Source organism: Cupressus sempervirens, chromosome 7, assembly GCF_028749045.1.
Source record: "Cupressus sempervirens isolate cs-2001-9-10 chromosome 7, ASM2874904v1, whole genome shotgun sequence".
Classification (NCBI taxonomy): Eukaryota; Viridiplantae; Streptophyta; class Pinopsida; order Cupressales; family Cupressaceae; genus Cupressus; species Cupressus sempervirens.
In genome coordinates, this window is record NC_143124.1 from 614,876,125 (window position 1) to 614,903,139 (window position 27,015).

Genomic DNA, 27,015 nt, shown 5'->3' on the forward strand with positions numbered 1-27,015 from the left:
AAACCAATCCTCAAAAGCCACTCTAAAAGGCAAAGAGCAAAGAAAGTACGAGAGAGGGAAAAGAACCAGACAGGGAGTAGGAGAAGCAACTGCATGCCAAACCAACAAAAAACCAGAAGCAAAAATCGAGAAATGACACCACAAAAAAAGAGAACTAAAGAACGATGAAAAAAAACAAAGCAAATGAAATAAAACTATAATATGGGAAAAAAGATGGTGCGGCTCCCAAAGATTGACACTTCAGGGGTTACACCAAGGACAAACTACTCACGCTCTGCTCGAGCAAATTGCAAAGCCTTTCGTTCCCAATCTCTATTTGTTTTCTAAGGATGATTATTCATCATTTAGAATATTTTCCATGGTGCACTTTACTTCAAAAGAGGAGGCATCTATTGCAAACATTAGATTTTTGTAGCTAACCTTTGTGTTATACCTACTTCGCTATTTCATAGGATTCAAGGTTCACCTTGTTGCCCCTTGTGAAATGGCAAAAACTGTTGTGTTAATTGCACATGTAAGAGTTGCTTGTAAGTAGTTGAAACATTTATTACAAAGTTTGACTTTGTGAAGCTTCCAGATGTTGGTGCCTAGTTTAGACTTTCAGATTGGTTTTTCAGTGCCATGTTTCTATTACTCTTGTATATTATATCATTTGTAAAAGGTAATGTAAGAATTTAATGTGTTGATGTTGTCGATAACTATTGGTGGTTGATTAATAAAAAGATAACCAATTTCTTCCGGGGTTTTGTGTATTCTATAGATTGTTGCAATGTATTCTCATATTGTTGTTGTATGTTCATTGTATGCTTTTTTTTTACTCCTATCTCTGTTTATTTGCTTTGTTGTTATTTCCTAACACATACTACTGAAATCAAATTGCAAATTTTATATCAAGGTTATAAACATCCATGTGATTATCAAGTAGATGAAAGATGACTATGATTGGTACAAGTAACAAGATTCCAACTATGATATTACATTAGTCTTTAGGTTTTAAAAAAATTTAATAAAAAAATTATCTATATTTTGTTCCCAAACAAATAAGTTTGTTTTCAAGTTTTTTTAATATAAATAAAATTTAATATTGTTGTTGTTGTTGTTACTATTATTAATATTATTATTTCTATTATTATTACTATGATTATTATTATAAATTCTAATTGATTACTATTAATAATTTGTATTTTACAAGACAACTTAAAATATGTGTTTCTATGAATATAGATGCTAGTTTATGAAAAATCAATTAATAAATATATATAAAAACTCATTTTAATAAAGACAATAATTGAAAAATTCGACACTGAAAATAGATGGCATCCTTTCGTAGATGTCTATATAGCCACTTATTTAGATAACTTACGAAGGAGAGGCCTCTTTAAATAACTTGCTGCATAGCCATCGCCCATCCTTCCCCAACGGAACAATCGGGACAGAATCAACATGAAGTGCGCAACTATACAAAGTTGGATCAACAGAGTAGCAAAATCAGCACAGGCGTTCGGACGTGACGGCAGCCCAAATGTTATTGCTATGAAGATTGATGTCGATAAATAACTACTTCTACAGATCTATAGAGTCGACTGATTTAACATCAAACCGACATGGAAATTATGCAGGTAAATCAATCTATTCAATATTTAGTATATATGAAATTGAGGGATTTCATTTTTCATGGATCTCGTCCCTCTAAAACATATATCTATATAAATTTTTCATGGATCTCGTTTCCCATTTATATACAAATGCAATCAAGGGCGCGGGTGTATGGTAACTGGCAATCCCTTGGCGAAACCAAGCGTGATCCCCAACTGAGGCCGATAAATTTGATCGTTATTGAGCAACTGAACTCGAAATCGAGGAAGAAGAGAAGCCACAACCCATTTCATTTGCAGGAACGCGAAATCCTTGCCAAGACACACTCTAGGGCCTGCATTAAAGACGGGATATTTAAACCCCCCTTCACCCTCAAAAACGCCCCCCTTTAGCCATCTCTCGGGCTTGAAATCAGCACAATCCTGGCCCCAAATCCAGTCCATCCTTCCCATGGAATAGATGGGGAAGATGAGATTACTGCCCTTCTTGAGGCGCGTGCCATCGGGCAAAACCTCCTCTTGTGTTGTCTGTTTCCAGTTAATGGGGAGCGAAGGGTAAAGCCTTAGGGTTTCCGCCAATGCCGCTTGCAAATAGTGCATCTCTCTCACCTCCTCCACCGACAATTTGCCCCTGTTTCCCCTGATTCGCCTGATTTCGGCCAGAATGTTTTCTTCTGCGTTTGGGTGTTTTGCAAGCAGGCAGAAAAACCAGCAGAGCGCTATGGAGGTTGTGTCCCTCCCTGCTAGCACGAAGTTCAGTGTCGCGTCTCGTAGGGCTTCGTCTTTCATCTCACACTCTGTTCGCATCATTGTCGACAGTATGTCGTGCCCTTCGAAATCGCTTCTTCTGAGTTCCTCCCGTCTGGCCGCAATTACACGGGAAACAAATGCATTAATAATTTGCAGGGATGCATTCAGTTTCCCTTCCGTTCCCAGACCCAGATATCTCATGCTCTTCCATACAAAAGAAGGTAGAATGAACCTGCAGGTTTAAACAGAATGTTATAGATGGATTCTGTTTAATAAAGTCTTGATAAATATAGATGGTAAGTAGGAGACATTTTGTATAGTAATTTAAGTCAAATTGTGATATTGTTCTCACGATTTAACTCTGTAGTTTTTGAATCAAACTTAGTGACCCATGTTTCATGAGTAATAGTTTACACAAACCCATTTCTCATGACAATGAATAGAATACTTAAGCAATATCACCTAGTTCCAATGAGTGATAAGAGTTCTATTGGTCGTTATGAGAGATGAGTTTCTGTAAACCACTACTGATGAAACATGGGTCAATGAGTTTGACTTAAAAACTACACGGTTAAATTCTGATAGCAATATCACAAAAAATATAGAAAGTTGAAAATCTGTGTAAATTTTGATTAGCTTGGACGATTTGTCAGAAATTGCACTTTTTTCAAAATAAATCTATGTAAGCATATATAATACAATTAAAATTTGATTCAATGTCACATTCATTTATTTGTATGGTTTGAGTTGGAACAAGTAAAGAGAGTATGCTGTTACAAATACTATTTATTCATTTTCAAATTGAATTATACATTTTTGTTTTTGCCTGGTGTATATGATTCATCTGAAATAACATACATTGTCTAATATTAAAGAATGTCAAAACTTAAAATTATGTTGATCAAATAAAATTGTAAGATCCATATGTTATTATGGTACAAGTTAAACCTTTTAAATAAGTCAAAACTTGAGTGCGTAATGCAGATTCATCACTTCTATTGATTCATCTCAAATTGCACAACACCCTTTTAAGTTTCGACTTGCTTTGGTGACACATCTAAGAATACGTGTCATGTGAGAAAGTCAAAACTTAAGTGTGATTTTTAAAGAACACTATAGGATCTATTTATTATTGTGATTTTAAGTTGAGCTATCTGGACAAGTTAAAACTTTCAGTATGTATTATAGATTCATCATATCTATTGATTCATCCCAAATCATAGAACACACTCTTGAGTTTTGACTTGTTTAGATGGTCCATCTGAAATCACATCTATTGATGAGTCATGTGATGAAGTCAAAAGCAGGATGTTGTTTAAACAAGATTGTAAGACCCATCTGTCACTAATTTGGAACCATCTAAACAAAGTCAAAGAGTATGTTTCAAGCAGAATGGGGTTGCAACCATCTATCAATGCTTGCAATTGGGGTTGCAAGTAGGGTGGATTTAACAATTGAGGAAACTCTGTAGTTAAGTGTGCTCATGCTGGAGTAGTAACGGGATAGGTGATCTTACTTCACTTCTGTGATAGTATTGCCTAGATCCAATGAGTGCTAAGTGTTCCATTTATTCTCATAAGAAATGAATTCGTGAATCATTACTCATAAAATATAGATCAATAAATTTGACTTAACAATATATGTTTTAAGTCAAACAATCTCTAAAAATCAAAGCTCAAATATGTTGTTGCATATACATCACACCTATCGATTCATTCATTGCAAATCACAAGATACCCTCTAATTTTTGTCTTGTTTAGATGGCTCATCTCAAACTGATTTATTGACGAGTCCTCTCAAAGTTTTAAAGAATGTATGCAGTTCAAACAAAATTGAAAGACCAAACTATTTATTAAAACGATCTAAATTCTAACTACCTCAAAACTTAAAATATATTTAAGTTGAAATACCACATACTCATAATTAGATTTGAGAAGATGTTCACCTACGCACTGTTGCATCCAAGGCTTCTTCAATGGCTCGCAAAATCTCCGAATGATCGGTTGCGGTTGTCAAGCTTCCCAAATCCACGCCCAAGCTTAGCATAGTCATGTTATCCAGGCCAAAACGCACAAGAACATCCTGAAGATCCACCATCTTCCCTGTCTTAGAGAAGGTATCCACCACTGGAAGCAGCTTGCTCTCAACAGATTGGTGGATAGTGTGGATCATCATGTCTTTGAAAGTGGGGGAATGGATGATGGAGCTCATGCTCTTCCGGGCAAGCTCCCATCGAGACCCATCTATGTTGAGGATGCCATCACCGAGAAGATCATTGAAAACGGATTTGTAGCGGGCACCCTTTGGGAAGCTCCTAAACTTGGTCTTGAGAATGTACTCGATGTTTTTAGGATCAGCGGTGACCAGCGAAAGCATGTTAGACATCCATGGAGGGTTGAACCTCAAAGTTCCCTTGCACTCCATCAACATTTGGGTTGTCCAATTGTAGATATCATTCAAGTGATAAAACACAGAGGGAAGCATTCCGAGTATTGGCCATGCACGAGGTCCACAGCTCCTTGCCCCATTGAAGGTATGGTGCCAAAGCCAGAGTAATGATAAGCTTAAGATGAATGAAATGCCCACAACAGGAGCCTTGTCACTCAGGGAAGATGCGTCCATCTTCATTATCGTCTGCAGGACATTTTGCATTGTCCTCCGGCGTACCAGTAATATAAGGCCATTAGGGAAGGCTGTTGGAATCATTAAAGAATGGAGTAAGTGTTATTTCTAATCTCTCGTGCCATCTTTACAAATTGTCATCCACTAGTAATCCGCTTTCTAAAAAGTTGTATGCCATTAAATGAAAAATCGGTGGATTGGTTCGGTTCATTTGGTACTTGTGATATTTGTTTGGTAGCATATCAATAAATATCTGTCTGAAAATGGTTGTAGTGGAGGAATAAGTCACAGGAAAAGATACGGAGGAATCAAATTATATATGGATCAATTAAGGGAAATATAACTGGCTACAGTGTCTTTAACATTCCTGAATAAATATATGATAGAAAAAGTACAAGATTATATTTCGCATTTGTTGGTCTCAATTTAAGTGTTTTACCTAATTAGTTCTCAAATTCATTTATGTCATTTATTTATTTTTTTAATTAACGTCAGGTTCTAATTGTCTGTATTTCATCTTTGTCTATGTATTCAAAGATTCATTCATTGTAATTAGATAGATAATTAATTGTATGGTTGCTTCTATTTTAATCTGGAGAGTGATTTTTTTGTTACAAGGGATTTTTGGATCTTGTGGGTTGCTCAAAACTTTTACATCATAATAGAAATTCAAGATTCTTACTGCAAGATAAAGATAAATTGGTCAAAAGAAAAAGTATTTATGTTATTGACAACATGATGAAAACTATTATTTGGCAAACAGAATTGTAATTACAGAGTTGAAGATCCACCACCGGAAGCAGCTTGCTGTCAAGTGATTCTTGAATGGTGTGGATCATCTCGTCTTTGAGAGTAGGGAAAGGGAGAAAAGAGGTCGTAATCTCTGGGGCACATTGCCATTGACAGCCATCGACGAGAAGATGAATGGAAAGGAATCTGTAGTGCGCATCCAATGCGAAACTCCCAAACTTTGTCTTGAGAATGTTGTTGGGATCAGTAGTGACGAGAGAACGCATGGTAGACATCCATGGAGGCTTGAACCTCGAAATCCCCTCGCACTCATTCATCATCTATAAATATCTTTCATTGGCCACTCTTCTTGTCCCATTCGAGGAGTTCATGATTGTAAAACCATAGCAATAATAAGCTTACAATGAATGAAATTTCCATATGAGTAACATCTCTCATATGACGGATGTGTCTACCATCATCATTGTGTAGGAAATTTGGCAGTTTCTTAAGGCGGGCTGTTAAAATCATTGAAGAGGTGAAATAAGTGTCCTAACTTCTACCTCAACTCTCCAACGCTCCACCTACTATTGGTTCGGTTGTTAAAGACTTGTATGCCGTTAAAGGAAGGAAATTTTGGTGCTGTTTCCTAGGTGGAAGAAAGTTTCATACAATGCAATAACTGAACGGGGTCCAATATGGGGAAGCGTCTAATGGGTGTAAATTTATTATTAGTCCCCATGTAATAGTAGCGTACCACCTATTAATTTTTTCGAAACAGATATCTATTATTCTAAGGTTTGTGATGATTTATTTTTAAATATTTTTAATGCATTATTTTCAAAACATCTCCAAAGTTCTATATCCATCAGAGAGTGCTTCGTGGCAGCTCTGCCATCAACTTCAGCTTCTACAACTGAGTTGATCTAGAACCTCACCCTTGTTTGGCAAGCAGTGCAATCTGCAGTGATGGAGGGCCTGCTGACGCGGCCTTAGTGCAGGAAGACATCTGGTGCACAGCAATGAAAGTATAAGAACTTTCATCATCTCTTCCTTGCAAGATTCAAAAACCCTCTTCTCCCAAACTGCTAATGCACTTTCTCTAGAGGAAATCTTGTGAGAAATCCAAAGTACAATTCCCTCGTTCTCTCGAAATTCAACCTCCATGAGCTATTTTGCCAAGCTCCATCAGCACTATCTCAAAGTTGTACACTTCGCTTTTCTCGCTCATTTTAAATGTGTATACATACTTTGCAAACATTACACAAATTTCATTCCAATGTCCAAAGAAACTATATAAAAAATAATTAAATTTCCTTAATGGCATTGATTGCATACTTGGAGCAATGTAGCCATGAGTGCTTGCAATGACAGTTGTACAATCCCCCTTTCCATTGACTTCAAGACAACTTCATAAAATTTCTACTGGAATTTCTAGAAGTGTTTGATTTCAAGACAACTTTATAAAATTCCACAAAGAAACTATATAAAAAATAATTAAATTTCCTTAATGGCATTGATTGCATACTTGGAGCAATGTAGCCATGAGTGCTTGCAATGACAGTTGTACAATCCCCCTTTCCATTGACTTAAAGACAACTTCATAAAATTTCTACTGGAATTTCTAGAAGTGTTTGATTTCAAGACAACTTTATAAAATTCCACAAGTTTCCATGGGAATTCAGAAGTTCTATATTGAATGGCCTGAAGTTTTAATTAGGATATAAAATAGGTACATAACTAACATTTTTCAGACGACAAGCAATCTATTTCATCATGCTCAATCTTCTCCGATAAGAATCACATTGTTCAATGTTTGGAACTTTTGTAGGCCATGACATAACCTCCTTAGTGGAATTACTTAAAGATTGAATTTTTGGATCAGGTGGAGTATTTGCTCTTCCTATAGAAGATCTTACCCTAACAACTTTTGCAGATGTATTTTCATTCCAATCTTCTTCCCTAAAAGTAGCACCATAGTGTTCACCAATTTTGGGACTAGGGCTACTTCTCTATTGACTCACAAATTACACACCAGTCCTATAGCTACAAAAGGAGAAAAAAATTAGCTATTCAGTTGATATAATAGCTATTATCTGCAAATGATTAATTTCATAAAATCACATACTTGTGACATTTTTCATTGATCTATGGTGATCACAAATCAATCAAGCCACCACTTGAAGATGAGAAGCGTTAAACATGATCTCATGCAAAGAACTTATAAGAATGAACTCAAATACTAAAAACTCCTAATAGTTATCAAGTTCAATTCAAAAACACTATCCACTATATTCCAAACAATTGATGTTGCTCTTGCATCAAGTCCCAATTTCTACAAAGGATGTGGACTGAACATTTTTAACCAGAAACTTAATAACTACTTGATTCCAGTTGATGCTACGCATTCATCCAACACGTAGCTTCTTTGGCACTGTCTTTGAAATAGTAAAAGAAAGTGATGTAGGAACACTAGATCTAGATATATACGCATATATAGTAACAACTAGGCGCACCCACCCCCAAATATTGGAATATAAAGAAATAAGCTTGGAGCATACAATGCCATTCGAATAGAGCACCTCAAGTTCAAATATCTTCTACTCATTTGATGTTGCAAGAGTGCATGTCATAGTGCTCGGCTCCTATGCCAGGTCTATGCACCCCTATTCTCATTTTTTTAGTCTACTTAAAAGGGGCTATCAAATTAGATTGCAATACATTCCATTGAAATGATAGGGCTTGTGGTTGTTATGAGATTAGGTGGATCTTTGAAGGGTGGATAGAAAAAGAACATCACGGCTTATAAAATTGCTACCTGCACATGATACAACACTATCATTGCTCATAAGGGAGATAGAGAATGGAGACAGAGAAGACATGAGGAAAGCCATGGAGAAAATGCTCTATTCTGTTAAAGTAGACTTTGTATTTTTAGAGCATGTTTACCCATTTAAACACTTTGTAAGCATTTCAATGGAAGAAAAACCTTAAGTTTCATATGTTAGGAGTTGTGGATAGTCATGATCATATTCTAAAATTTATTTATTGATCTGTGTATGGCAACAAAGACACTCTTGGGGAGCTCTTGACATTAGAATTAGAGATGGAATAAAGGTGACTTGTGACTTGCTACTTGTATGAAAATATTTGATGTCACATTTAGAGGACACTGCAAGATGTGGAAGCATAAATAAGAAACACATACATTTTATCAAATGCCAAATGTTTTACATTTACCTAAAATTGTAGAAGTGTGTGATCCAATAGTCATTCTTGCTAAAGTTTTGTTGCAGGAGAATTAAGTGTTGTGATCCTACAGGAAGGTTAAGTGATGTGTCCTACTACTGTGTTTATGATAACACCCATTGATGTGAAGAATTCAATAAGATATGAATCATATAATCAAATTGGGAAATTGTTAAAGGCAGACAATGGTGAGCAACTACAACTACAACTAAATGATTTGAACATCTCTTCAAATCTATAAGGAATAAGTTGGATTGATCATTGGATATGATAGCGGATGATGTAAAGATGACAGTTAATATAGCACCATACAAATTCACTACATTTCTCCTCTTGATACATCCCAATATTTCAAATTGGTCGTTTCTTAATGCTTCCTCTTTTGATGATCAAATCTCACAGTGTTGCTATTCCACAATTACTTCACTGCAATTTCTTTGATGCTTGTCTAGATCAAATCTTTTCTAAATCAAGCCTTTCATACACTATAACTTCTCAAGCACAATAAATAATGTATCTACAAGCAATAGCAAGTCTTTAATTGTAATACAAATCATTAAAATATATCATATCAAATTTAGATTTTTATATGTTTTAATTTAATTTTTTTTACTATAATATAATTAAAATTATTTAATCTTTTAAAATAAATCTTCATTTCTAGAAATAGTATTTCTTTTTTTCTTTTGAAGTATTATTTTTATTATTATATTTAATATAGAAATTACAATTAAAACTTTAAATAATATATTCATCTTATAAATTAATATGCATTACAAAATTTTCTATTTGCAATATATGGTTTTACTTGTGTTTGTTTTTGGGTTGGTTTCAAATTGATTTGAATTCATTTTCAATTAATCAATATGACACATTCTCTTTATACTCTTAAATATGTTAATCTACATATTCAAATTTTATAATTAAGTGTATTTATTTTTTCTAAAACAATAAGCATGGACTCTAGCTCTACCAGAGCTCTTGTTTAATATTAAATTAAAATAACAAGTTGAGTTTTTTGTAAATTTCAAAAGATTAATAAATTATAATATACAACCATTCTCTCAGATGCATAGCCATTTCATCCAATATGCTTGTGGAGGAGGACTTTAGTGGATTAAATTTAATAAAATAATAATTATACGATAACAATGTTTTAATAGAATTAAGGAAATATAGAAATATGTGATAGAAAATTAAGATTATTATATGTACATGTAATTTCGATATAGATATTTTATGTAACTAGTTTTTTTCTTCTTTTATTACTCCTATTCGTTTAAGTTTACTTATTTATTATTTATCAAGACTTTTATCATTATTTTAATTTATTTTGACGTTTCACTCTTGTTTATAGATTCAAGAGTTCTTTGTTTGCAAACAAATAATGTATTATACCATTTTACATTCATCAAGTCAACTTCATGGTTTTGCCAATCTGTTTTGTCTAAGGTATTTAATTCATAGCATTTTTGTGACCCTTCTTATATTGAAGGTTATTAGTTCTTGTGTCATTGGTTGAATGCATTTTAGTTTATCCTTTCATTCAATCATCTTTATGAATTTATTCAAAATTGTCTATGTTTCTAATGTTTCAATTATTTAATGATTTCATCTATTTCTCGAAAAATTATTTACTTCATTCCCTTTAACTAGTCCTTTGAATAGTTAGTGCAAAATTTAATCATGTTATCATTTCTTTTAAGAAAGTTATTCATATCTTCCTGAACTTAACATGGAAACAAAATTAGAATAATTTTGAAAGCCTCATAATCCATTATTTTCATTAATGCAAGTATAGATAACCCCAATTGCATGTAACCATTTGTTCTAAAAATCTTAAGAATTATGAAGAAATTATGTTCAAATAAAATGCAAGTAGGTAAATAATAAAGAGTTGTCCACCCAAACAATGAGATTAGTAAATTAAAATAATTTACTCATATTTTTATAGTTTTATTTCTTGTACATATATTTTAAATTAAAGAATATTTTTGTCTATTTATTTATGAAACATTATCTTTGTTAATGCAACGACTAATAAATTAAATTGTATGCAAACATTAGGCACTTATTTGCATTGGTTATTGTTTTTCTTTGTAATAGAAATATCTTGTGCTTGATTTGTGAAATGAGAGGTTAAATAAACTTAATAATAATAAAAATTGTATGCAAACATTTGTTTTAAACAAAATTTGATGTAGGAGCATCTTGGGTGTAAGGACAATCTTGCATCAACCAATTTTATTTTGTTTTTGTCCTTTCAATAAGGGCTATTTTAATACATAGTTACTTTTTTAAGTAAGTGGGTCATACAATTGCAGAATGTTCTGATTTCATGGGCGGAGGTTCATTTTAGTTATTTTAGCCTACCAATGGAGTTGCATTGTCATACCATATGTATTGCAAAAGTTATTGAGGCTTTTGGGTACAAAACCTTTGAGCTCAAGTTTGAAGGCCTCAATGGCTCTTGAAACAAGGTCAAACCCCGTTTGATGGACGCTTGCATCATTAGTAATTGTAGATCATGAGATGATGATTTTGAAAAGTATTTATTATTTAAAATCAAAGCTTGTATGCAAAAGTTATGGCCTCTTAAAGTTGGGCTACCTAAAATTATAATTCTCAACTTGTTTTGGGTTGAATTTATGAAAATAATTATTATTTGGGGGTTTGGAAAGGTTAGGGCTAAATGTCTAGAACCTTCCAGGCAATGGAAAATAACCTATATAAGGAAGACCCGTAGTTTGTTTAGGGTGGTAGTTCCATGCTCTATCTTGAAGAATATTGTAAAGAAAGTGCCCATGTGGCTTGCATATTGTATTTTTGAAAAAAAATGTTCTTCAATATATCAGTGAAGATAATAAAAAGCTCACTTTTTATTCTAGCAAAATCTCTATTATTTCTCTTTTTTTGTGTTGTTTTGTGGTATTAAGGGAAGCACCCTTCATCAAAATTATAAGTGCTAACAAATCTCATTTTAATTAAAGGCAAACCTTGTATGTAAATGATAAAGATTGGTCCTCCCAAATAATGATTCAAGGGTTCATTAAAGAAGGTCGTTGGAATAATTAAAGAGGTGAAATAAGTGTCATAACTTCTCCTAGCTCTTATGGCTGCATTAACTCTCCAAATACTCTACCTACGATTGGTTCAGTTCTTAAAGACTTGTATGCCATTAAAGGAAGGAAATTTGGGTGTTGTTTCCTCTGTTGAGGAAAGTTTCATAGCATTCAATAACTAAATGGGGTCCAAAATGGTTGCGAAGGAGGTATTTTGTGGATTGAACTCAATAAATTTTGTTTGATTGGTAATGGGTTGAAGCCTAGATTATTTATTATTAGTTGTTGTAATTAATTATTAGTATGTATTTTTTATTAAGCTCAATTAGACTTGAACCCAAGACCTCCCACATGAGAGGTTCACAAGTTATCATTGTGTTATTGACTCTTGCCTGATTGAATTCAATAATTAATGTAAGAATAAATGTATTAAATTTTAAGAGCATTTTAATATAATTAAGGAAACAAAGGAATATGTGATAAAAATTTAAGACTATTATTATGTGTACATGTGATTTCAACATAGATATTTTATGTAACTACTTTCCCTCTATGCCATGTTATTTTAGCCTACTAGTAGAGTTGCATTGTCATACCATATGTATTGTAGAAGTTATTGAGGCTTTTGGGTACAAAACCTTTGAGCTCAAGTTTGAAGACCTCAATGGCTTTGAAACAAGGTCAAACCTTTGTTGATGGATGCTTGTGTCATTAGTTGTTGTAGGTCACAAGGTGACAATTCATAAAAGTACTTATAATTGGAAATCAGAGCTTGTATGAAAAAGTTATGTCCTCTAAAAGTTGTGCTACCTAAAAGTATAATTAGTAATTTGTTTTGGGTTGACTTTTTGAAAATAATAAATTATTTGGGGGTTGGGTAGGGGTTAGGGCTAAATGTTTATAACCTTCCAGGTGGTGGAAAATAACCTATACAAGGAAGACCCATAGGTTATTTAGGTCAGTTTTGGGTGGTAGTTCCATGCTCCATCTTGAAGAATAGAAAATGCCCATGTCACTTGCATATTGTATTTTTGAAATATATATAACTCCATATTTGTGGAGATAATGAGAAGCCCATTTTCTATTCTTGTGAAATTTTTGTTATTTCTCTATTTTTGTGTTGTTTTGTGGTATCAAGGGGAGCACCCTTCATCAAAATTAAAAGTCATAACAAATCTCATTTAAATTAAGCATAAACCTTGTATGTAGTTGATAAAGATTTGTCCTCCCAAATAATGATTCAAGGGTTCATTAAAGGAGGTTGGAATAATTAAAAAGGTGAAAAAAGTGTCCTCACTTCTCCTATCTCACATGGTTACATCAACTCTCTAAATACTCAACCTATTATTGGTTCAGTTCTTAAAGGCTTGTATGTCATTAAAGGAAGAAAGTTTGGGTGGTGTTCCTCTATGGAGGAAAGTTTCATAGTGTTCAATGACTAAATGGGGTCCAAAATAGTTGCAAAGCAGGTATTTAGTGGATTGAATTCAATAATTAATGTAAGAATACATATATTACATTTTAAGAGTATTTTGATAGATTTAAGGAAACAAAGAAATATGTGATAAAAATTTAAGATTGTTATTATGGTTACATGTGATTTCAACATAGATATTTTATGTAACTACTTTCCCTCTATGCCATTTTCACACTTCACTCTTTTAAATTTACTTATTTATTTTTAATTAATACATTTATCTTTATTTTTTATCAAGGCATTTATCATTATTTTAACTTCTTTTGGTGTTTCACTCTTGTCTATAGATTTAGGGGTTCTTTTTTTGCAAACAAATAATGCATTATACCATTTTACATCCATCTAGTCAACTTCATGGTATTGCCACTCTATTACATCAAAGTTTTTATTATTATTTCATAACATTTTTGTTACCTCTTTTATGTCAAAGGTTATTGGTTCCCGCTAATAGGCAAGTAATTGGCTAGACACATTTTAGTTTTTTGTCTCATCTAATCATCTTTGTGAATTTATTCAAAATTGTCCATGCTTCTAATGTTTCAATTATTTATAGTTTCTTTTATTTCTCAAAAAACATGTGCTTCATTTCCCTTTATCTACTTCTTTTGAACAATTAGTGCAAAATTTAATTAGTTTCTTTTTCCTTTTAAGAAAAATATTCATATCTTTCTAAACTTAACATGGGAAAAAGAAAATTAAGAAATATTATGAAAGCCTCATAATGTCTTATTTTCATTAATGCAAGTAAAGACAAACCCACTTGCATGCAACCATTTGTTCTAAAAATCTATAGCATTATGAGCACATTTTATTCAAATTAAATGCAAGTAGGTGAATAATAAAGAGTTGTCAACCCAAAATAATGATATTAGTAAATTTCAAAGACTCGTATTTCTATAATTTTATTTCTTATTTATGTTTTTTAAATTAAAGAATATCTTTTCCTATTTATTTATGAAACATATTGTCTTTATTAACCTAATGACAAACAATTTAAATTGCACGTAAACATTTATTTTAAATAAAATTAAAACTCCTAAAAAATCTTATTTAAATTAAATGCAAACATTATATGTAAATAATAAAGATTTTTCAACCCAAATAATGATATATATCCATTTCATAGGGGTCAAACAGGAGTGCCCATTATCTCCTACCTTGTTTGGCCTCTATATTGACAAGATGGAGGAATGACTAAACAATGCTAATGGAGAGGGAATTCATCTAGTTGATTATGTGATTAGGTTACTTCTTTATGTTGACGATCTTATTCTCATCGCTAAAACAACACATGGGATGAAGGAACATTTGAGTAACTTAGAAACCTTTTGCACAAAGGTAGGGATGGAGGTCAACATAGATAAGACCAAGGTCATGGTCTTTTCCTTGAGGAAAAGAAAACAAAAACTTACTTTCATATTTAAGGGAAAAGCTTTAAAGATTGTCGAAGAATACAAGTATCTAGGGATCAATTTCCATTACCAGCTAAGTTGGGAGACATGTAGAGCAAAAAGGATATCGGGTGGGTGGAAGGCATCTTATCTTCTTTAGAATAGGTCCCTCTTTGGGTTGTTGGCGATTCTGGTTATTTTGTATGGCAATGAGGTATCAGGGGTAGTGTATCAAACCACAAATGGCAACAAATTGAGAGAATTCAAAAGCACTTCATTACAACTAGCCTTAAAATCAAATTAATAGTTCCTTATGGGATTATTTTGGCAGAGGCAAGCATGTCCCTGGTGGAGGCCTCAAAAATTGTTCAGTTGGTGAGCTATCTAAACAAAGTGGGTAAAATGGATGCACATCATAGGTGTAGTAAGGTGGTTGATGAAGAGCTTGACCATTGAAAGAGGACATGGAAGAAACAAAATGATAAGTGTTTCAACAAATGGAACATTGACTACCAATAGTGCCTAGAAAATAACTTTAAAATAAAAAATAGGTGGTAGAAAAAATCAGATCTACCATGTGAACAAATAAGTTAGGTAGAAAAAAGGCTTACTATGTAACCCCACATGCAAGCATGGTGGCAAAGAGTATTTAGGAGCTGAGATCAAAGGAAAGGAAAAAATCTTAATTGCCCAATTGAGGTCTAGATCACACCGTTTGAGATGTGAAACTAGAAAATGGAAGGTCCCTAAGGAAGAGTGGGAGGACAAAATTTGTAGGTTTTGTAATGAGGGAGTTGTGGAATCAGAGTGGCACTATGTAAAAGATTACACTGCGTACGAGGATATTTAGAACCATCACAAGGATACTTTAAAAGTGAACAACATAAAAGAGCTTTTCGAAGGGCCACAACTTCTCAAGGGAGCCATCTTACTTACGCAGATCCACAACAAAAGGGGCAGCCTAGAGAAATCTCAATAGATGGATTAAGGGGTCTTATGGTGGTCCCTTAGACTGTTAGTCTCGTGGACATCATTAAAAACCTTTTATTTCATTTCATTCATATGTGTAAATTATAGGATGTAGTTGAGCACTCCTGTCATCATTTTGTATATGCATTTGATGAAGCACATACTACATGATGAGATTGTTCTTGAGATGTGTTAATTAATTCCTTGGTGAAAATTTCTAGGTTTGTACTCAAATTAGTGAGTGTCAAATCCTCCTTGCTGCTATAGATGCACACAAGATATTTAAGTTCAAATTTTCTCATGGGATTTCTTTGCAATTAGTATGATATACTACATTCATTATTTTATATTTTTAGTCAATAATTGCTTTTTTAATATTTGTTTCCCTCTTCAAAATGCAAGTTTGATAAAGAGATAATTACATGTTTATACTATAAAGTGTTCTTTTTAATATCTATTTTCTTCTCCCAAATCAGAGAGGATTGCATATTTTTGCTACAAGGTTTAATTTTCTATATATATGTGTTTTTATTTCAAAAAGTAATGACAAAGAAAGCTTCGCATTTAATTTAGAAGTAAATTAAGCATTTCTCAACTTTTGTTATGGAGTAGATTCCATGAATTCTTTAATCACAAAAACTAATTTGAAAAATATTTAGATTACTTAAATGCAAAGTGTGGTTCTTTTGAAACAAATAAAAAGCTATAATTAGTATATGGGTGGTAAATCATTTTGGAGGATGTGACTACTACCAAGTTGTAAAAGGTAGTTGTGGTTTCTTTTGTCAAATTTACAAGCCTTTTGTCATGAGAGATGTTATTGCAATTCTTTTTTATATTAATAGAAACCAAAATAAGGGATTTGGCCCTTAGTACATTACCATGGACAAACCATTCATTCACAACACATTAACAACAAGACATTACAAGCACATTAAGTGTCATTAAGTGTCCTTCCATTAATATTAGAAACAAATTACCTAACCTGGCAAAATTAAACTAGATTCTAGCAAACATGTTATCTCATGTACTAGTAATAGACACAAAATTATTAGCAGAAGACTTATGATCCCATCTACAAGTACAAGAGATAGAATTGCTAACAGACAACATAATGTTCATCTAGCTTAAAACATATTAGCTATACTACTAAAACTATTGCTAGTATATCTACTAAAATTTTTTAACCAAAATAATAAGTCTTTGAGGCCCAATAACCAAAGCAGAAAAGTAAATGCTAGATAATTACAATAACAAAGATTCATTTATAAACATAAAACAAACACAAAGGAATTTTCCTTTCCCTTCTTGGCCATCATATTTTTGGCTTGTCATTAGTTGGAAACCCATAGAGTTTCTCATAATCATTCGCACCAAGACCATCCTCTTCATTCTCTTGATGCAATAACTGGAGGGTAGTGGCGGTAGCATTAGTCACTTCAAGTTTAAAACTTGAAGAGAGTCATGAAGCTCTCATACATTGCATTCAACTGAGCATTAAGATCATCTATCTCTTGCTTCATGTCCTTGACCGGCCTAGACAACTCCTGGCACCCAACACAATTCCCTTTCATTGTCTCCATCGTCTAGACATGCATCACCATTAGGTTCATGGAAACCATGTTCTTTTATGTTTTCTACACCTACACAGGGGAAGTAGCCATCATCGATGAATTCTCTTTTTGTTTCCCCGCAGAAGGGATAGCTTTGGAGGTGAAATCCCCTATATTCATTGTAAAGATTGCAAACACATGGGTTGTGTTTTGGTTGACTTTTTTCTTCTTTTTATTGTTTATTTTAATCTTCTTTGAAACAAAGCTATTATCTCTAGTCCTTGTCCCCACATCATCTTCCTCCTTCCCCATTATTTTCTTCTCCTTACTCCCTTTCTTCTCACTAGCTTTTGAATATGTCTCCTCATTAATCTCCCAATTTGTTCAAGCTTTTTGTTTCATTCTGGCCTTACTTTTGGCTAATCTCCCTAATCTCCTTTGACCCCCATCATGATCATCCCTAGAGTCAACAAGGTCAATTTCCTCCATTATTTCCATTTTTTTATTTTTGCATTTTTAGGTCCCTTTCTTATTAGGGTTTCTGAAAGGTGTGGAAGAATGGGAAGGGTAAGTAGTGGGGGTCAAAGCAACCCCACCATTGCCAATAGAATAGGCAGGGCATGGTTAACAAAGTATTTCTATATGACCACTATGAAACATAGAATGGTTAACAAAATTTCTAGACTAAAAGTGAATGTTGTTATTACCGAGGATGATAAGGCTATTAAAGGGGAAGCTATTAGGTTTATTAGTGGACTTCTGAAAAAAGAACCTCAACTAGACAAGGAGAAATAGAAGGAATTCTTGCATTATATTCCCAAGAGCATTATTGAAGATTAGAATAAAGGTCTCACTACTATTCCTTCTAAAGAGGAAATTAGAAAGGTTGTCTTTTCCTTTGATGGTGATAAGGCACCTAGTTTGGATGGTTTTCCCTTCCATTTTTCCCACACTTATTGGCACATCATATAGGAGGACGTTACCAATGTGGTTAAAGAGTTCTTTGGCTATAGAAAACTTCTAAAAGAACTAAATGGTACTTCTATTGCCCTGATACCCAAAAAGCCAGGGGCAGATAGTATGGACCAATTTAGACCCATTAGTTTATGTAACTCTTTTTATAAGGTTATATCCAAAGTTCTCACTCTCAAGATTTTGACATTTTTACCATCTTTGATTTCGAGACAGTAGAACGGTTTCATCCTAGGAAGGAAAATTCTAGACTCTATTATCTCAGTGCATGAAAATATTCACTCTCTTACCAAATCTAACAAAGAAGGGATCTTTTTGAAGCCTGATTTGTCCAAGGCCTATGACAGGGTTGATTGGGACTTCTCGAGGTTTGGTTTGGAAGCCTTTGGTTTTAATAACATATTTCTGGATATGGTTCACATGTTGGTCTCTTCTACCACATTTTCTATGTTGGTTAATGGTTCACTGACTCCTTTCTTCCATGCCTCCTAAGGCTTAAGAAAAGAGGACCCTTTATCCCCTATCTTATTTGTTTCAAAGGCTTAATGTTTGGTAGATATGTGGATAAAATGGTTCGAAAGGGGGATTTTGTAGGGTTGATACCCTCTTAGAAGGATCAAACTTGCTCACACCAACAATTTTTTAGGATTTAACCATGAACAAAAATAAAAATTATATGCAAATATAAACAATATCAAAAAATAATAGATCACACAGAAAAGAACACAATGATGAGAGCCAAGTACGACCCATTTTATGACATATTTTAATCCCTTTCATACAATTTCTTGCTTACTTCTCTATTCCATTTCCATCCCATTTCATTCCATTTTACTATTTTATGTTGCATATGGTTTAATATTTATAAGTGGTATTTAATATTATTTTGGGATTAAAATACGGAAAATACATTAATTGATTTTTTTTACTAATCTTTACTACTACAGCATGTTGATTTGTCGCTATAGATCTTCCTATCATTTAACAAACTTCTTGTCACCTGTTGGATAGGAATATATACTATTTTCTACTCAATTCAGAATAAAAAATGTTGATTGGATATCGTTTCTTGTCAACATAGATATACATTTGTCTTACTAATATTGGGTGCAAATATTTTTTAAAACAAACGTGCATGTGTGAGGAAGATATCATAATGAGTTAAATGCCAACACATAAATGATTCAACATCAGCAAATGTATATGCATGTCTCATGTGAACCATATTCTATTATGTAACAACCATTTCAAACCATTAATCAACAACTACAAATAATATTGTTTTGTTAGAACGATCAAAACAATTACCTATTCTTGGCATGAGACCGAATTTTGCTATATTGCTACACATCTGTTATTGTTTGTATGGAGTATGCTACACAAATGGTTGCAAAACCTGTTATAGTTGTGCCTATAAAAGAAATGTAAGATATAGAAGAGGGCAGATTTTTATATATATCCCCACTCCTAAAGAAACTATTGTATAGTCATGTAAAATGCACAGTAGTGTGCAGAGATTGTTATTATTCCAAATCAAAAATTCTATATTCATGTGCATGGTTAAGAAGTTGTAAAATCAATTTTGTCTCTTCATCACTAGAAAGTTGAGGAGGTAGGCCCACTCTAAAGTCACCTGGTGATTCTTTATTTTATGGAGTGTGTTTAAGTTTGTTTTTATTTGTAGTTTGATTAGTTTAGCATTGTACAGTTTGTATTTAATCATAACATATTAGACTATATATTCAATATTCATGCTTGATTATGTAATAATATCTATTTTATTTTATTTTATTAATTAATAATTTATTTTTTTGTGAGTTGTAGCCATTTTATCACATATTAGTTTTGTTGAGTTTTTTCTATTCCTAATGTTCCTATCACCAAGAAGTGACAGTTCATGTCACTGGGATTTACTTGGTTTTTCATAGATTCAATTTCGTGTGTTATAAATGCATTCATAAACCCTCATCTCACAAATACCATTCCTTTATAGCATATTGCTCGGACGCCTTTCACAAGCTTACGCTCTCAAATTGACACTTATAGACCAACCAAATTCTATCATAAATCATTAATTTTTTATTATTATTTTCCCCAATGTTGGCCTATCATTTTGGCACCATTGTCAAGGAAAGGTATCAAAGTCATGTTATTTTGATGAGTTGAGTTAGGAACAATGTGTTAGGATGAAAGCTTTTGCAATTGCTAGCCTTGCTTAAGTAATTACTCTTAATTTGCGTTGCATAAATCATATAGATGCATTGCTTTAGAGTTTGCAAGTAGGCCTTAGAAATTAGATTCATTAGTTGCTTTAGAAACTAAATTCAATTTTATATTATCATTAGTTGTTGTGAGCTATTGGTAAAGAAAATACACTTTTGAAGAAAAATGTAAAAAATAATGCATTTTCAAGATTGTTCAAGTATATCAATTTTGTTTGAAAATTGCTTCAAAAATACAAAATTTGAAGGGAACAAAAGAGGAAAAATGTGCTTGGCATTGGGGGCACGCTACCCCAAGACCTTGCAAGGGGTGTTGACCCTTGACCCCACTGGTGGCTACCGCCCCCAGACCCTCGCTTTCAAATTTAAAAACAAATGAAGAAATTGGTGGGGAAATGATGCTAACCAAAGGTGATGTTTTAAAATACCCTCTCTACCTAGAGAATGCATCCTAAAAGATATTGATCTTCCATCATCACAGTAATGTACAAATGGTATCTTTATGTTTGACCAAGAAAATATTATTGATGAATTCTTAGAACAATGTGATTTTGATGATGAAAATCTAACCACTTGTTCTAATTGCTATAGGAAAGATGACCAATGTTTATGCTTGAACAACCACAAGCACATGGTGAATGAGGTGGAAGCTATTTCTGATCCTTACCATGATAAGGGTGGAAGTGACCAAGTATTCCTTATGATGGATGAACAATCTCAAGCACCCACTCAAGAAGATTACAATATGCATTATGTTGGTAACATGTATTGTTGGGAAGATCTAGTTGAGATGAAGAACAACTAAGCAGAGTTTTATTAATTTATGAGTTATAAGTAAAGATCTTATCTTGTGTAAATAATGTGAAATGGACAAGAGATACAAACTATTGTAAAGAAATATTATATGATATGCAAGCCTTATGTGATGTGTAATCCAATGTATGATTAGAGAAAGTGCAAGATACAATAGCAAAACATTATTGTATGTATACCTAATCTTGTGAAGAACGTAATTGTATAATTGCATGTTAGGGTAGTAAGCTCTTCTTGCATACATTGTATTTGGTCTACCAACTCCTAACAGGGTTATTTAACCCTGTTAGGAGTTGGTAGACCAAATACAATGTATGCAAGAAGAGCCCAATAACCCTGTTAGGAGTTGGTAGACCAAATACAATGTATGCAAGAAGAGCCCACTACCCTAACATGCAATTATACAATTATGTTCTTCACAAGATTAGGTATACATACAATAATGTTTTGCTATTGTATCTTGCACTTTCAGGTGAGGCAGAGTCTAACATCACCCCGATCTCTTGATTTTCACTGCTCAAGTTTTCCTTCAAGGAAGACACTAGCAAGGATGTTATGAATGTAGAGGAAGATACAAGGAAAGAGAAGGATGAGTCTATTGGTAAGGAAGAAATGGGGAAGGAGAAGGATGAACCTACTGGTCAGGACACTATGCTTTCTTTCCTACATATTGCTAAGCTTAAGGTTGATTCCTCACTTCAAGGTGACTCCTAGATGTGTAATGAGTTAATGAATTTGAAAAGAAAAGTGGGAAAGATGCAGCAGGACCAAGAAGCTAACTGATCAAAGATCATTCAGATGGCAAGGATGCTATGAATGTAGAGGAAGATGCAAGGAAAGAGAAGGATGAGTCTATTGGTAAGGAAGAAATGGGGAAGGAGAAGAATGAATCTACTAGTAAGGACACTATGCTTTCTTTCCTGCATACTACTAAGCTTAAGGTTGATTCCTCACTTTAGGGCAACTCTTGGATGTATAATGAGTTAATGAATTTCAAAAGAAAAGTGGGAAAGATGCAGCAGGACCAGGAAGCTGACCAAGCAAAGATCATCCAAATGGAAGTTCAGGTTGGTAATATACTAGATAAATTAAAAGAATATGAACACAAACTTCATCTTTTGATCAAAGAGAGTGGCAATAAGATGGAGTTGGTTACTTCCAGCATTTGTGCAATTGCTGCAAGCTTAGGGAAGAGAAATAATGAAGAAATCATGTCCCCTGGTGGTCCAAGTAAAAGAACATGACAAAGCTCAAGAAAGAAGGCGGCTGAGGTTATTGGGGGAATCTACTGTTGATACCATCCAAAGCACCATGGAGGTAGGTAAAGAGGTGGTGAAAATGATCAAAGAGCTACAATAGAAGCTAGTGGTGTCTCTGGTAACTGGTCTCTATTTTGGTGGTGGTCCTAGTAACTGGTCTCTAGTCTAGATTTTTTTATCTAGTTTTTGTTCATTTTGGTTAAAAACTAGGTTCCAGATCCTTGTAAAACTTGGTTTTGTTTTATGGTCTTATTTTGTTGTTTCAGGTCCCTATAAAACCTAATTTTGTAACTTTTAAACTACAGGTTTCACGTCCTTGTAAAACCTAGTTGTGCTTACTAGTTTTTCTTTTTCTTTTTTTGTTAAGGGTTTTGGGTCTCTTCAAAACCTATTTTTACCTTAATCTAAAACATGTATTGTCATTCTATTTCATTACACAGCCAACATGTTTCTTTAAAACACACTTCTTTAGATATTATGCACGATGAATGTAATCATACATGCTCACAACAACCCGTATATCCCTCTTATATTCCACCATATCCATCCTTACCATCTTTATTCTACCCATTCTACTTATTCCCATCTACTTTATCTCCTCCACACTTCTTACCATATTCATTATTCCATTCATGTTGCATTCCACCCTATCCACCAAAGGCAACTATATTGCCTCATATAATGCTTCATAATAAGGTGCTTAATAGTACATATAAACTTTCATGGATCCCTTTACCATCTAATAATGTGCTTGAATTTGGTAAATCAACATTAAAATTTATTAATGCAATTAAGGAAAGTGATTTTGGTTTATTTGACTTAGAAGAACAATATTATTTATTGGATAATCAACTTTGTTCTTCTTTTCCACTCAATGCATTCCAAATACCCACAAATGAGCTTGTACTTCAAATTGCATCAATTTTAATTACTGGACTCATAAGTAGGTGTATTAATATTAATCATGCACTCAGTTATATTAAACCACATACATTCCATATTCTACAAAAATGTTGCCAAATCCTCCAAGATCTATATTTTATTTTTATACTTATACATATTGATATTTGAATGTTCATAGTTATAATGTGCATCCCTTACATACTTGTTGTTTTAGGACCAATAATTGATTAAGCACAATTATACAGGATTCTATGCATTAATGACTAGTATGTTAAAATTGGATGATCATTATTCCTCATTGTTGATTCTTTCCATTATCCTAAGATGACCAAATAAGCTATGGATGATTCATTTATTTAATAAGGATCAAGGTATTAATATCCATATATTCTTCATTCTTGGTTCTTATATCTCCATAGCTCATTGATTGATTACAAGTACTAAATCCATTTCTTGATTCCTTGGATAATTCAAATTCCCTATGCTTTTATGACCTACAATTAATTTGGGAGTACATCCATTGAATTACTGAAATATTTAATTTATCTATCATTCAAAAAGGCTCACAATATTCTAATGATGTGTTACTCTCTTTGGGTTACATAATTTCTTTGGTTATCCTAATGATTTTGTGACCTTGTAGCATGAAGTTAAGTTGGGGGGAATCCCTCTAATTTTGTGGTTCTTGGATGATTTCCAATCAAGATTCAATGATTGTTTCGTTGGTTTTTTTAGCAAACCTCGACATGCAACACCTCAATAATTCAAGGTATGCATTCTTATGTTGATTGACATTGGTATAATAATTGTAATCACATTATTATTTTTTATCAAGTGTTTATTTATATTAATGACTCTACCTATCATTTGTTAAAAACATTACTCACTTAATGATAGGGTTATTAATTGGATAAAGATTACTTTACTATACTTGATATGCTTGGTTTTGAGAATATGGTTATAGGTCTCTTGTTGGGGTGACATGCTCTTAGAAATAATACCAGTTGATGATGTTTCTCTACACCAAAACTGTATAACACACTATGTTGTCTTTGTTAACATTGTGGGCTTCCTAGCTATTTGGTGCATGTCTATTTCGCTTGTACTTCACTATTCAAGATCACATAAATTTTTTGGAATAGGTTATTCACCTCCTTGAGATGCGATTTATTTTCTTTGGTTATTTATCACATGAAAGAAAATATGCATCTTGGTTTACGAGATTCATGATTCATTTTGAGCTACACATCCAAAAATAGTTTGAAGACATTGTAGATCATCATACTCCTTCCTTGAGTCGTGTCTCCTCTTTGAAATTCTATGGGCACATTGGAGACCATCATTGGTATTTCACTCTATGACCTTTTCCTTGATAGGAAGGTGTGTTTATTTCAAGAAATGGATATCTCTCATTCTATACAAGGATTGGATATGTAGCACAACTTCATGACAAGTGATCCAATTTTCTCACTATTAGAGCACTATGTCATATACACACCATCATCCTTGTGAGTAGCTCTTTCATCCAAGTTTGCTAGTATGTTCTAAAGTTCTCCAAGAAGATTTCAAATTCAGTGGTATGTGACACATAGATCAAGGTTGATTTGTACAGTGTTTGAATATTCCCATATTCATGGAGATCATTCGGAGTCGTCAGTCTAAGTTCCTTCGGCAATCAAGTTTGAACATTGCCTTATGTGTGTTCATGGACAAAACTCAAGCTTTGGGTGGTATCATTTTTCATCATCCATATTAGGATTTCATTTCTTTGGTCATTCTATGTAGTTATTGGAAAAATTAAAAAAATTTGAAAAACAAATTTATAAAATGAAAAGGAAAAAAAAACAATAAAAGATCCAACAATGAAAACCTTCAGGTGTTGTTGACCAATTAATGTCTGAAAACCAATTTCTGATGGATGTTAATTGCAAAATAAATTCTTAGTGGTGAAAATTGTTTTTACAGTGCCATTAAGCAGTGGATGATTGAAAACTAACTTGCCAGCGGTCACTTATCGTTATCAAAATTGATCAATTTTTATTTTAAAAATAAAATACAAAAAAAAACATAAAAAATGCAATAATTTGTGGAACACTCCTTGGCTTCAATGGTTCTTTTCATTCTTGGCACATCCTATCACTCACTTCTATAGCTCTACTCCTCTTCGGCGTGATTGTCAAATCTTTGATCACCCATACTATGTGTTTCTTGTTCAATTAAGGTGTTTTAGTAGAATTTTCTACCTACTATATGATCTCTAGTACTTCAATTGATGATGGTGGTCCCTCAACTTGTCCTCTTTGTCCCTATTTTATGGTTCCTTCCAATGGTCTTCTCTTCGATACTTTTAGCCAGATGGTGGTCTTCCGTGGTATTGCAGTTTTGGATGCCTCTCTTCATTCATTATTGATGATTCATCCATTTTGGTGGTCCTAGTTGCTAAGTTGCTCTATGTTCCAACTTTGGTCTCTCTACACATGCATGTTGGTAAATGAATCAATTTTGTTTTTCATTATTTTCTCTCTTAACTTTATTTAAATTGCTTATTATGTTAGTCACTATGCAACATCCCTCCCTATCCTCTCCTTGTTTCCCGTGGACGGTCAACCTTTAAGTTGGGCAAAGGAATGTCATCCTATTATCTTCCATCCATCACCCTTAATAATTCCATCATACTATCCATCCTATCCATCATGCAATAGCCTTTGTTTTGTATCTCATCTCTCCTATTTCACCCCTTTTAAATAAGCTTGTGCATCGTTTTCATGAACTCTCCCTTATGTAACTGTTTAAACCATGACGCTATACAAAAAAAATAAAGGAGAAAAGAGAAATAACTTATGAAGAGTTGAAAGAGATATCCCTATTGAAGAATAAAAACTCATAAATCTTGTCATGTGAAGCAAAGAAAGCGATTTTTGTTTATATATGAGTCATCATGGTTCAGGGTGGAGACAAAGTCTAAAGCCATAAATCCAAGTTCTTGTAATTCAAACCAAAGACCTCTTGATCATAATAGTTGCACGAGGATGTGCAATATGCTAAGTTGGGGGGAATGATGAGAGCCAAGTACGACCCATTTTATGCCATATTTTAATCCATTTCATACAATTTCGCGCTTACTTCTCTATTCCATTCCCATCCCATTTCATTCCACTTTACTATTTTATGTTGCATATGGTTTAATATTTATAAGTGGCATTTAATATTATTTTGGGATTAAAATACAGAAAATACATTAATTGATTTCTTTTACTAACCTTTACTACTACAGCATGTAGATTTGTCGCTATAGATCTTCTTATCATTTAACAAACTTCCTACCACCTATTGGATAGGAATATATACTATTTGCTACACAATTTTGAAAAAAACACATAGATTGAATATTGTTTCTTATCAGCAAAGATATACATTTGTCTTACTGATATTGGGTGCAAATATTTTCC

At 33.2% G+C, this 27,015-nt stretch overlaps 1 protein-coding gene and 1 long non-coding RNA gene across 2 annotated transcripts; one reads left to right on the forward strand and one right to left on the reverse strand.

Moving 5' to 3' along the window:
* Positions 1–1,231: 1,231 nt before the first annotated feature.
* LOC149548215 (cytochrome P450 86B1-like) lies at positions 1,232–5,367 on the reverse strand. Its single transcript, XM_089792259.1, has 2 exons — positions 4,291–5,367; positions 1,232–2,577 (listed from the first exon to the last, which is right to left on the reverse strand). Exons 1-2 carry the CDS (start codon positions 5,049–5,051, stop codon positions 1,752–1,754), a joined length of 1,587 nt encoding a protein of 528 aa, XP_089648385.1. The 5' UTR covers positions 5,052–5,367; the 3' UTR covers positions 1,232–1,751.
* Positions 1,366–6,517, forward strand: LOC149548216 (uncharacterized). Its single transcript, XR_016354003.1, has 2 exons — positions 1,366–1,619; positions 5,731–6,517. It is a non-coding gene; the product is annotated as an uncharacterized LOC149548216 (long non-coding RNA).
* The last annotated feature ends 20,498 nt before the right edge of the window (positions 6,518–27,015 follow it).

What these genes read in the sequence shown, in the direction of transcription:
- LOC149548215 (XM_089792259.1), bottom strand. Translation starts at nt 5,051, where the DNA reads ATGATTCCAACAGCCTTCCCTAATGGCCTTATATTACTGGTACGCCGG. An exon ending in TTGGATGCAACAGTGCGTAG is followed by an intron (nt 2,578 to 4,290) that starts GTGAACATCTTC and finishes TTAAACCTGCAG; the next exon opens with GTTCATTCTACCTTCTTTTG.